This window comes from Eleutherodactylus coqui, chromosome 12, assembly GCF_035609145.1.
Source record: "Eleutherodactylus coqui strain aEleCoq1 chromosome 12, aEleCoq1.hap1, whole genome shotgun sequence".
NCBI lineage: Eukaryota > Metazoa > Chordata > Amphibia > Anura > Eleutherodactylidae > Eleutherodactylus > Eleutherodactylus coqui.
In genome coordinates, this window is record NC_089848.1 from 116,041,773 (window position 1) to 116,055,410 (window position 13,638).

Consider the following 13,638-nt stretch of genomic DNA (forward strand, 5'->3'; position numbering starts at 1 on the left):
AGCTACTGGAATCATAGCCACGCTGCTCAGGACTGCTGTATAACCTCCTCCATGCTGCTGCTCTATATAGGAGATAATGATAGGGGAGCTCATCTCTGTGCAGTATATGTGAGACCTCATAGCAGCAGTCTCCATCCACCAGCCCAAAGACAATTGAGAATTAGAGATGGACCCTGCAGAGAGGAAATCTGGAGATGACTGTGGGATCCTTATGTGCGCACATGGCAGCTAAGACCCAATGTGGGAGTACTCCGTTAAGACGAAAAGATTAACTGTGTCCTATTGGAGCAACACTGAAGAAAATGAATAGCCATTCATTGTTGTTTTTTTTCTAGTCCCTGAAACCCCTTTTAACAGCGATTAGGTACAGAATATAACATGGGGTGGCATTTTCCCCTTCCTTCTCATTTTAGAGCTCTTTAAATTAATACTTAAAGGGGTGGTCTCGCGAAACCAAGTGGGGTATACACTTCTGTATGGCCATATTAATGCACTTTGTAATATACATTGTGCATTAAATATGAGCCATACAGACGTTATTCACTTACCTGCTCCGTTGCTAGCGTCCTCGTCTCCATGGTTCCGTCTAAATTCGCCGGCAGCTTGCTTTTTTAGACGCGCTTGCACAGTCCGGTCTTCTCCTTTCAGCACGAGCCGCTTCAGTGTGCTCCCCGCTACAGCTCTTCTGCGCATGCGCAGACGAGCTGTCACTGCTCGGGAGCGCGCTGGAGCGGCCATTCTGTACCTTCCTCTGTTAGAGGAAGGTGCAGAGCTGCCGAGCTGTCCGGAGAAGCCGCCCAGCTGTCCCGCCGTCCAGCTGTCCTGGTAAGTGATGGTCCGGGGGAGCTGCCGCTGCGCCGGGGGAACTAGCGCTGGGCCGGGGGGGGGGGGGCTGTCGCTGCGCCGGGGGAACTAGCGCTGGGCCGGGGGGGGGGGGCTGTCGCTGCGCCGGGGGAACTAGCGCTGGGCCGGGGGGGGCTGTCGCTGCGCCGGGGGAACTAGCGCTGGGCCGGGGGGGGGCTGTCGCTGCGCCGGGGGAACTAGCGCTGGGCTGGGGGGGGGCTGTCGCTGGGCCGGGGGGGCTGCCGCTGTGATGGGGGGGGGGGGGGGGGGGCTGCGCCGGTTACCTTCTGCCTGGCGGTGGGTGACAGGTCGGCCGTGTTCACTCCAGGGGTCCGGTCGGCGGCTGCGGGGCGTCTGGTTGCCATGGAGACACAGCTGGTAGCGTCTCGGGAGCGCGCACGTCGGGCTACAGCAAGCGATGCGAAAAGAGCCGGCGGCCATCTTGGGAAAAAGTTTTATAAGTTGCTGAAACGCTGGAACGGTAAGTAGAAACCAGCTAGGAAAGTAATTTACAGGGGTAATTAGTAATGTATGTTTAATTAGGGGGACTGGGCCAAAAAAAAAAAATTCGCTGCTTCCTCGAGACATCTCCTTTAACTCTGATCAGATTTCCTGCATCCTATTTCAGGCAAAAACGAAAAATTCATTATCGACGGCCAAGACTGCACGTTCGTAAGAGATCTGAACAAGATTGGGCGATCTGCAAATACAGAGTCGCTCGGTAAGTCCAATGCATTTGCCACTAGGATGAAGCAAAGGTAAACCCATACTAGAGACTAGGGATTACCGGTCCGTGAATTAGGGGTTGTCTATAGCAGTGTTCCCCAACTCTAGTCCTCAGGGACCGCCAACAGGTCATGTTTTCAGGATTTCCTCAGTGTTGCACAGGTGATGTAATTATTGTCGGTCCTCAGACATCACAGGGGTTCTTACCATAGGATATCCTGAAAACATGACCTGTTGGTGGTCTCTGAGGATTGGAGTTGGGGACCCCTGGTCTATAGAACGGGGCACTGACAGAGGGGCCTTACCATGGGACCTGTGTTGGAACTGGGTCGATAGTGGAAGTTCTGACACCGCAGGTCTATGTAGGTATAGACAACCCATTTAATTGAATAAAACTAAAAAGGGTCTACTTTGTTCCAGAAGCTGCGCCACTCAGCCCAATTACCTTTTAGTGTGGTTGAGCTGCAGTACCAGAAACAGCCCATTGACAAGAGTGGCACTGTTTCCAGCAGAGAAAAAGGACTCTCTTGCTAATCTTGGAAACTCCTTTAAAGCTGTGCCTCATCCCTCAATAATCACACTCTTACCCACCTGTAGTTATAGGGTTCTGTATACCAGGAGGCACACCATAGGAAGAGAATGCCTCGATGAACCAGCCATTTATACCCAATAAAAACCACCCTAATACATTGCATTCCATTCTCCGTTTTCTCTAACGAGGTTTAGTACTTATAGCCTAATTGCCCGTTGCTCCCGCAGCATCCAATGGCGTGCACGACACACCCTGAAACTCAACCTCACCCGCGATGTCTGGTATGAAGAGCATTGCCCACACCTTTAGGCTCATGTTGTTAGCATACGGAATGTCGCTGGGCCAGTAGGATGCAGTAACCTCGCAGGCGAGGAAATCGGCACATCATGGAACGTTTTAGATTACTACTAAATTGCGTATGGGCGGCATGTAAGGAGCATTAGAATAGCCTTAAGGCCTCATGTCCACGGGCAAAACAAGAATTAAAATCCGCAGCGGATTTTAACTCTTCCGCCCGCCCGCGGATCCGCACCCCATAGGGATGCATTGACCACCCGCGGGTAGATAAATACCCGCGAATGGTCAATAAAAGTGAATTTAAAAAAAAAAAGCATGTAAAAAAACGCGACATGCTCCATTTTCGTGCGGTTCTCCCGCGGGGACGGATCCCGCAGGCTTCTATTGAAGCCTATGGAAGCCGTCCGGATCCGTGGGAGACCTAAAATAAGAATAACTTACCCGCAGCGGGCCAGGCACGTCTTCTCTTCCTCACGGCCGGATCTTCTTGCTTTGGCTCGGCGGATGCGCATGCGTGCTACTCGCCACCGGCGTGCCAAGTACATCCGCCGGCCGAAGAAAGAAGAATCCTTAAAGCACTGAATCCTTAAAAGGGGTCATGCATTTTTTGACTTATTTTTTTTTTAAATCTTCACTTTTGAAAAATCGTAAAGCGGTAGTGCTTTGGTGGTCCTTTTTTGGCGGTTCATATGATTTTTTTTTTTTGATCACTTTGCTTTTTTGGGGAAGAGAAATGAACAAAAACAGCATTTTGGCTCTTGCTTTTTTTTTTCTTTGCAAAAAAGGAAAGCGTTCAAAAGCTGTGCTTTTTAACTTTGAAATGTTTTTACGTTTTCTTTCTCTGTCCTTGAATGCAATCCTATGATCGATCAGATAATACACTGCAATCTTTCGCTACTGCAATGTTTTTCTCCTTTTTGACTCTACCCACCATCCCAGCCCCAGAGGCCTGTGTAAAGGCCCTTTTAAATGCAACAATTATCGCTAAAACGGCCGAACGACTAGCTAATGAAGGAAAGCAATTCGAATGCATTATCTTTCCTTTAATTTTATGCAAAAAAAGTCAATTCGTTTAAAGTAAATTTGGCAGGATTCCATTATCTTCTCCTTCTATGAGTAAGCATTGCAACACACAATGAGTACACTGTTTACTGTCCTCAAGCCGCTCAAAAGACAAAAAATTCCCATTGAAATGGAACGAATTTTGAACTGACAGCTATTTTTATGCCGGCTGAAAACCAGCCATAAACGACAAGTGAAGGAGTAGCGCATGACTGCTTGCGTTAACATGTAACCATTATCCTGCAAATTACTTCATTTAAACAAATTTTGAGCGATAATCATTGCGTGTAAATGGGCCTTTAGGCCTGCAGTTGCCATGGCCACCCATGGGTCCTCTGTGCTTGCAGTGTGAAGAGCAGGTAAGCCGTCATTTGCTATGGTCAGCATTGATCCCAGCATCTTTGGGTTTAACGTCCGGAATCAGACTTCTCATGAATTCCGGCCATTTCAGCAGTTAGTCTCTGTGGTCATGCAATTATCATGATGTATAATGTGAAACCACGAGAAGTGTCAACGTAAAGATGATCCGCAGCAGACTTGCCTTGGTGTAAAAGCACTTTTCTTTATTCCATCCTTATAAAACAGGTACAGGCAGCGACGTTTCGATCATGCTTGATAAAGACCAATAATTGGTCGAAACGTCGCTGCCTGTACCTGTTTTATAAGGATGGAATAAAGAAAAGTGCTTTTACACCAAGGCAAGTCTGCTGCGGATCATCTTTACGTTTTGGCTTTGTGATACGAGGAGACTGGTCTATCCTCGATCGGCTGTGCAGAAATGTTCTCCCCTGATTTGGGTCATTACCTAGTGCTGCTGGGTCTACAGATTACAACCACGAGAAGTGTCTGGTACCCATGATGTCTGGGGGGGGGGGGGGGGGAGGGGGGTGCAGAGGGTTCTCAGGCCTCCACACTCTGTGAATGTGAAGAGGACCCTTCAAAAAGTATGTGAACAGTCCATGATTTACCCAAAGGACACGGTTTGTTTACATTTATTAAATGAGTTTTGTGTTTTTTTCATTTGTAGATAAGCTGCTTATTGAATTCCTGGAATTTTATGGGAAGTTCGACTTCAAAACAAGCTGCATAGATATCCGCAAGGTCTGTATCTCCTGTTGTAGCTGTGACTCCTGTAGTGGGAAATCGGTGGGATGCGCGGTTTAACCCCTTGAGGTCACCACCATTTTTTTTTTTCCTTCCTGCCTTCAAAAAAATCATAACTTTTTAGTTTTCCATGAACCCAGCTGTTGGAGGGCGTGTTGGTTTTTGCGGGACGATGTGTATTTTTCACTGGTCCCATTTGGTTTACCATACAATGTACAGAAAAGGCATAACCCCATTTTGGGGGTATACACAGTGCTGCACCAATGACCTGGTATCTTGTGGGTCAGAGCTTTTAGGGCGATACATTTATAGAACAATTTTTATTTTGTACTTATGAAAATCTTTCTTTAGAAGAAGAAAAAAAAAAGCTTCCCGTCGCCGTCTTCTAATCCCCATAACTGTGAGGGCTTGTGTTTTGCAGGGTGACCTGTAGTTTTCTATTGGTTCCATTTTGGGCTACCTGCTGCTTCTTGATCACTTTTTCTAAATGTTTTTTTGTTGCAGATTATCTTTATTGGATAAATAATGCCTTCCTTTCATAGATTACATTTTTTGGGATGCGGTGACGGCATCTATGTTTTTGTTTTTTAGTCATTGCAACAATGAAAAAAAAATCTCAATCTTATTTTTCCTTTTTTTTTTTGTCCCCATAGGAGACCTAAATTTGAGATTGCTTAAACGATATGCTGCCGGGTTTAATAGGCAAAAGTCCACAGCTTCCTCCCTCGGTCCATTTAAATGCAGCTGTCAATACTTGGTATATAGTGTCTTAATGGCTTGGATCGGAATTACATCCGATCCTGACTCTTACAGCTGTGTCAAAGACAGCCGTCACCCACTATGTATGCAAACCTCATGGGGTTGGCTGTGGCTTCCCCACCAAATTGCCATTTTGTTGGGATGCTGAGAGCTGGGCAATGCAATGATCACTCAGAGCCCCGCCTTGTCTAGGGGGTTTTGTCTCTTGGTATCGTCCCCATAACAAGTTGCTTAATTTAAGTTTTCATAGCGTCCATCATGACAGCACACATGGAGGTTGCTCCGCCTGCGATCCTTGGGACAGGAAGGAGTTCTTTAAAAGCCACCTCCCACCTCTTGACTCCAGTGTCTTCCTGTCCCAAACGGACACAGGAGGAGTTCTCCGTGCTGAGGATGGAGACGGGGAGCTGCGAGCACTACTCACCGGGGCGCGGAGTATCCGGCCAGGGGAGGCAGCTTCCTCGCTCTGTCCGGAGGAATCAGCAGTTTCAGTGGGGAAGGAGCGGCAGGTGCGGGGTGACTGCTCTGAGCTTCCACTCCCCGGCGTCTAGCGGCGGCCGGTTTCCGGGTAGGAGGCGCCGCCGCGTCGTGCGCGATGACGTCAGACGGGATGACGTCAGACGCAGCGCGGGCGCTTAAAGGCGCCAAATTCAAAAGAAAGATGCCTTCCATGTCCCAGGCATCTCTCTCCTTCCTGGCTGAGCAAGTATGGATAGCGCTGAAGGGGATAAGAGTGTGCCAACCGTAAGTAGTCCACTTGGACAAAAATGGGGGACTTTTTTCTTGTGAGTAAAGAAGTTTTTCCTTTTCACACCTGGTATTAGTAATGGCTTCTCCTTATAGGAAGAAGCATTAAAAACTAAGCAGGGAAAAAAAGAGGATCAAAATGTGTGCGTTATGCGCCAAAAAAGTGGACGATAACGCCAAGAGACCCATATGCTCGGACTGTGCTACGAAAATAGTTAAAGACGAGCAACACAACCTATTACTGGGTATCCGTGAAATGGTGCGGGAAGAGGTACAGGCACTAAAAGAGCAAACATTGGACGCCCAGCCGGGACCATCCCAGAAAAGGGCCCGCACGGAAACTTATATGGTCTCTTCACCCGAACATTCCAAGGGAGAGTTCTCAAACCACTCCTCGGAATTGTTAACCCCCACAGAAGGGGATAAAAAATTCTTTTTTTTTTCAAATACGGACCTGGAGCAGCTAATCTCTGCAGTCCGTAACACCATGGAGCTCACTGATACACCGCAGGTAAAATCAGTCAAGATGAAATGTTTGGGGGCCTCAGAACTCGCTACAAGAAATGCTTCCCAGTTAACGAAAACCTGCAAAACATGATCTTGGATGAATGGCGCAAACCCACACGAGGGTCCAGCATCCAAAAAGAGTTCAGAGAGACTCTTTTGCTGCAGAGGATGCCGCTCTGTGGCAAGTAATCCCCAAGGTGGACGTTTCAGTCGCAAAGCTGACAAAAAAGACGGCGCTCCCCTTTGAGGACTGCTCCAAGTTAAAAGATCCCATGGAGCGTAAAATGGAGGGGTTTCTGAAAGGCGTATGGGAATCGGCCTCTACGGTCATAGAGACCAACATAGCGGCCACATCGGTGGCAAGATCCCTACACCTGTGGCTCGATCAGTTGGATTCCCACCTACAATTAAAAACCCCTAGGGAAGAGCTTCTCAAATGTCTACCCCTAATTAAAAAAGCGACAGCTTTTTTAGCGGACGCATCGGGGGGAATCTGTGAGGTTCGCTGCAAGAGGTGCAGGCCTAGGGAATGCGGCTAGACGGGCCTTATGGCTCAGATCATGGACAGGAGACCAAACATCCAAGTCCAGATTATGCACGATCCCTCTGGTGGGCGAATACCTTTTCGGAATAACACTGGACAAAATTTTGGAGAAAGCAGGAGATGAAAAACTAGGCTTCCCAACAGACTATCTACCTAAGAAAACCATCCCCTTTCGGAGAGAGTATTTTCCAAGAGGAAAAAGCAAAGGGAAGACGGGTAGGTGGTCCTACTCGAAAGGGGATAGAGGGAGAACTTCGGGGTTTCCCTCTAGAATTGACCCAGGATAAAAGCGTTAAAGTGGGGGGTAGACTTCTCCAGTACTCAGAAAATTGGCTGCAGATCTCAAAAAGCCCCTGGGTTCTGGAGATAGTCTCTACAGGCTATAAAATCAGGCTGAACTCAAATCCCCCCGATAATTTCTGCATAACACCACTGCAGCCCCCCAACCTCCAAGCAAAATTGGAGGAGGGAGTACTTAATTTGATTAAAATAGGAGAAGTTATCCCTGTCCCTACGGCGGAACAAGGCCAGGGTTATTATTCCCGTTTATTTTTGGTCCCAAAGACGAACGGCAAGTTTAGAGTTATTTTGAATCTCAAAAAATTGACCGCTTATGTGAATAATTATACGTTTAAAATGGAAACCATACGCTCGACGGTCCCATTAATTGGTCGGAATAGCGTTATGAGTACTATAGACCTAAAAGATGCGTATTTCCACATCCCCATCCATGCGACATCTCAAAAATTTTTACGATTTTCAGTTTATATGGATAATACTATACGGCATTTTCAATTTATCTGGCTACCGTTTGGTATCTCCTCAGCCCCCAGGGTGTTTAATAAAATCATGATAGAACCAGTTAGGTTCCTGCGGAAACGCAATATTAAAATCATCCCCTATCTAGACGACCTTCTATTGATAGCAAGGGACGCTAAAACCATGAGGGTCCAGTTAGGGGAGACATTACATCTATTCAAAAAACTAGGTAGGATCATCAATTACGAAAAATCTAGCCTAGTTCCAGAAACCAAAAAGATTTTTTTGGGGATCCTCCTGGATTCAAATAAAAATCGGTCCTTTTTACCCGGACCAAAAGTTTCCCACATTTTGAAAGGTACGGAATTTCCAGAAGAAAAAAGGTGTCCGTAAGGGAAACAATGCACATCTTGGGCCTAATGACATCCTGTCTTCCGGCAGTTCTCTGGTCTGTTTCACTCCAGGTCTTTACAACAAAAATTGTTGGCGACCTGGGATCGCTCCCAGGAGTCCTTGGAGGAGAAATTTAAACTACCACCATGGGTAAAAAAAATCCTTAGACTGGTGGCTGAAACCATCAAATCTTAGGAAAGGAGTCCAGTGGACACTCTCTCCATGCGTCACTATAAATACAGACGTCAGCAGTACAGGATGGGGAGCCCAAGTGGCAGGTGAAGCCTTACAGGGATCCTGGTCTAGGTTCACCAGTACCCACTCATCCAATTACAGGGAGCTAAGGGCGGTCTGGGAGGCCCTGATTAGATCTGAGGATGTATTGAAAAACAAACAGGTAAAAATACTGTCAGATAATATGACTACAGTTTCCATTCTCCGTCACCAGGGAGGCACCCGGTATCCTCGCCTGCAGTATATGGCGAGCAAAATCCTATCGTGGGCAGAGGTCAACACAGCATCCCTCTCGGCGGTCCATTTAACGGGGACTCAGAATCAGGTGGCGGACTTCTTGAGCAGGGAAAGACTGGATCCGGGAAACTGGTCCCTCAACCCGGAAGTATTCCAACAACTTACAGACCAGTGCGGGCTACCACAAGTAGACCGGTTTGCCTCAAGAAAAAATGCAAAATGCCGGGACTTCTTCTCCCTAGATCCAGCAGACCAACCACTAGCACTGGACGCACTATCCCAGGAATGGGAAATGCCCCTGGCTTATGCGTTTCCTCCCTTACTGTTGGTAGTCAGATGCCTACAAAAGATCGCACGCAGTCACACCACCGTCATATTCATCGCCCCAGCGTGGCCAAAACGACCTTGGTATCCAATGATAAATTGGTTGGCAATACAATCTCGAATAGCGCTACCCCTCAGAGAGGATCTCCTATCCCAGGGCCCAGTGTTCTTCCAGAAAATCCACTGGTTAAAACTGAGGGACCATCCCCCTCATGGGACCTCAATTTAGTCTTGGAGGGCCTCTGTGACCCGCCATTTGAGCCCATTAACCAAATCACGGTTAAAAATCTATCCATAAAAGTCGCTTTCCTGATCGCCATTACATCGGCCAGGAGGATTGGCGAGTTGCAAGCCTTATCCAGTAGAGAACCCTACTTAAAGGAGATGTCCCGCGCCGAAACGGGTTTTTTTTTTTTTAAACCCCCCCCCCCGTTCGGCGCGAGACAACCCCGATGCAGGGGTTAAAAAACCCACCCGCACAGCGCTTACCTGAATCCCGGCGGTCCGGCGTCTTCATACTCACCTGCTGAAGATGGCCGCCGGGATCCTCTGCCTTCGTGGACCGCAGCTCTTCTGTGCGGTCCACTGCCGATTCCAGCCTCCTGATTGGCTGGAATCGGCACGTGACGGGGCGGAGCTACACGGAGCCGCTCTCTGGCACGAGCGGCTCCATAGAAGACTACAGAAGACCCGGACTGCGCAAGCGCGGCTAATTTGGCCATCGGAGGCCGAAAATTAGTCGGCACCATGGAGACGAGGACGCCAGCAACGGAGCAGGTAAGTAAAAAACTTTTTATAACTTCTGTATGGCTCATAATTAATGCACAATGTATATTACAAAGTGCATTATTATGGCCATACAGAAGTGTATAGACCCACTTGCTGCCTCGGGACATCTCCTTTAAGGATCTTAGATGATCGGGTAATATTCAAACACACCCCTGACTTTTTACCAAAAGTCGTGTCTCCTTTTCATTTAAATCAGGAAATAACACTGCCATCCTTTTGCCAAAATTTCAATAACACGAAAGAAGAGCGTCTTCATAGTTTAGATGTCCGTAGAGTAGTAAAAACCTACCTAGAAGTTACTCAAACTTTCCGAGAGTCAGAAAAGTTCTTTTTACAATACAAAGGGGCAAATAGGGGCAGACCAGCTTCTAAGGACACTATAGCTAGATGGATCAGATTAGCAATCCAGGAGACCTACAAAACCAGAGGTTTGGTAGCTCCGGAGGGGATGAGGGCCCACTCCACCAGGGCACTCGCCACCTCCTGGGCAGAACGCAGGGGAGCCTCAATAGATCAGATATGCAAGGCAGCAACATGGTCTAGTATAAATACGTTCGCAAGACATTATAGACTAGATCTCTACTCAAACACGGAGTTGGCCTTTTGGACGGAAAGTACTCCAGGCAGTAGTGTCTTGATGGTAGGGATAGTAGGGACTTGATGGTAGGGGTGCCAATTGGTTAGGGTTATAGAAGTGAGGGCCTTTACAAAGCCCACTCAGGCTGCCATGTATGTGAGTCTCCATAAGAATGACATGCATAATGCACTGCAATACAGAAGTGTTGCAGTGTATTATTGTAAGCTGCGGGGAAAAAAAATCCTAATTAAAAAGTCTTTTTTTATATTTTATAACTTATAATTTTATATTTATTATAGAAACAGAAATGAGAAAACTGCAAAAAAGCTACTTAATTACCACAGAGAACACTGTAAAAACAAATCCCCAATATGGTGGTTACAAAATACCCCACATGGCCACAGGAAAGTAAAAATGTATGGCCTTTGTAACGCCAAGATGTACAACGCCTCCAAGAATGCAAATAGCCTATCGCCCTGCATCCTGCTCTCGGCACCTTGGAGCTGACTGCCACTTTCTGCAGCTAACATTTCACCTTCATAGGCCGCTGGAGGGAGATGTAGTTTTTTTCAGTATGGTCATTCACATGATACCTGGATAGCACAAGGTCCTCAGAAGGGGTTCCCGAGCGGATGTGGACGACACGTCATGTCCTGCGTTACACATCAGCCGCTGTTCACACTGTGAATGGTCCGTGAGGCTGCTGTAAAGCATATCTCTTAAGTGCTGACAACTGCAGCTCAGACAAGCAGGCCGGCCGCCACAGTCATGTACAGACAAGGGGGCGGGCCCCTGTAGTCACAGACAAGGGAATAAAAAAAAATCTACAGTTTGAAACCTTTTCTATTTTTCTTATGTTTTTATTTTCTTTTTGGTTCTAATTAGTCAAGTTTAAATCTAGGTGATACCGTCCCTTTTTAAGGCTGTGGCAGGGTTGGCCATCTGTAGTAGTTCATACCGGCTTGTTGGCACTGGACAGTTCTTATAACTTGTGTATTTGTTGTCTTATAGCACTGTGGAATATGTTGGCACTATATAAATAAAGATTATTATTATTATTATTATTATAGGGTGTAGAGAAGAACAAGCCGGAAGCTGCGGCTCTCTACATTCAGAATCCATTTGAGCAGACATTGAACATAAGTAAGAATGTCAACCAGTCCCAAGTCCAAAGGTTTGTGACCCTTGCTCAGGAGAGCGCTTTTATCTTACAAGACCAAGTGGAAAAGTCACGCAAGAAGGGAAAGCCCTGGGGTCTGGCTTCAATACTAATCGCTGCAAGCTCCGCCAAAGGAACCAATAATAGGAAGGTGATTGCGGCCCAGATCGGAGACCTCCTGGACTCTCTGAGGGACAGTGAAAACGCAGGGAAAAAACAAGTGGAGCATTGACCATTTTATAGCCATCGAGGGCTCTTTGCCTGTTTTAGTGCTTTAGAAATCCATTTTATATTTGATTGTTAAAATGTAAAATACAGGAGCGTCAATGTGGTCATTGCAGGGGCGCCTGCTGGATTGCAGTTTATAAAAGCACTGACCATGAAGACCCTTGACCCTGCAATGAACATGGTGAAAAGTGTATGAGTACCATAAGGTGTACCGTAATAAAGAGGTGGCTCTGACATTTATTCCTTGTATTTGCTGCTTCACCTTATCAAGTATATGAAAAAGTTCACACACTGACTGCCCCTTTAATGGAGACCCCCCCCCCCCCCCCGCCCCCCATCGAGTAGCGTTGGACTACTTTTTCCTTCAGAACCGCAGTGATTCATCATGCTGTAGATCCCACTCGATGATGAAATGGTTCTGCAGGAATATCGGCCCCTGCGGACAGGAAGCTTCTTGTAGTTGCCACAGATTAGATAGTTCTGACCGGCTGACAGGAAAAGGTCAGCGATACATGCTGCTTGTGCCAAATTCTGACCTCCCATCAGCAACAGAAGAATGGATCCATCTGACCAGGAGATGGTTTCCCACTGCTCAGTGATACAGGTTTTGCGCTTTTTTTGCCCGCTGGAGTTTTTCTGTTTCTCTTAGACACAATGGCGCTGGAACTGGTCATCTGCTGTTATAGCCCATCCATGCGGAGGAACAGCGAGTTGTGCGTTCGGACACGTTAGTTGGAGCTCCAGCGTTGTATTCAGCTGACTGTGCAGCCTGTTGGTCAGAACAATTCCTGACATCCTTCTCCGACCCCTTTCAGTGATGAGTTGTTTCCGTCCACAGGATCCTCTTTTGGCTAGTCTAGCACCGATGATCAGGCCTTGCTCGATGTCACTCAAATCGCTAGATTTTCCTATCTGATGTGTTCACAGACGACACCTAAAATTTATAAACTTTTATTGATGAACTATTAAAGCGCTAAATGTAGTAGAGCAAATTGTAAAATTTTCACATTAACCCCTTGAGTGACAGGCCTGGAAATTTTCCAGGACAAGCTCTACTGCCCATAGCGATATAGCCCGGAAGATTTCCGGGCTATGTTTTACTATGGGAGCTGCAGAACACACTGCCATAAGCTGTGGCAGTGTGCTCTGCCTGCACAAACCCACACAGAACAGTGCAGGACTTTGAAAAACAGAAGCAGGAAGATATTGCCGATCTGCCAGCAATCTCCCGCTTCTAAATTCAAAGTCCTGCACTGCTTTGTTTACAGGTTGCCATAGAGACCATAAGCCGCAGGTCTCTGTGGCAGGGAGAGCTGGTGCTTGGCTGTCAGAGGACAGCCAGGCACCAGCTCTTAGAGCAGAGATCAGAGAAAACCTCTGATCTCTGCTGTGTTAACCCTTTAAATTCTGCAATCTGTCACCATCAGACCCCTGGAATGTGATCAGGGGGTCCTCATTGGTCTCTGTGGAAGTCCCCTAAAGGGACAAAAATAAAAAAAGTTAAATTATTAAAAAAAATAAAAACAATTGTCTCCCTTTACTTTGTACAAAATAAAAAATAAAATCACACATGTGGTATCCATGCGTCGTAATGACCCAGAGAAGGAAGTTAGTACATTATCTAACCCCTTAATGACATGGCTTTTTTTTTTCTTTTTTCCCCTCCCATTTCTTTTTTTCCTCCCCCTGTTTAAAAAATCATAACTCCTTTATTTATCCATCGCTGTCGCTGTATGAGGGCTTGTTGTTTTTTGTGGGACGAGTTGTAGTTTTCAATGGTGCTATTTAAAGTACCGTATAATGTACTTAAAAACTTT

The 13,638-nt window shown here is 46.8% G+C and overlaps 1 protein-coding gene across 1 annotated transcript in view; it reads left to right on the forward strand.

Annotated features, from left to right (window-relative positions):
• Positions 1-12,061, forward strand: part of MTPAP (mitochondrial poly(A) polymerase) — a 33,106-nt gene extending 21,045 nt beyond the window's left edge. The window contains exons 7-9 of the mRNA XM_066585199.1: positions 1,472-1,564; positions 4,488-4,561; positions 11,505-12,061. Coding sequence (XP_066441296.1) covers positions 1,472-1,564; positions 4,488-4,561; positions 11,505-11,825 — 488 coding nt within the window. The 3' untranslated portion in view covers positions 11,826-12,061. The remainder of the gene's footprint in view (positions 1-1,471; positions 1,565-4,487; positions 4,562-11,504) is intronic.
• Positions 12,062-13,638: the final 1,577 nt, after the last annotated feature.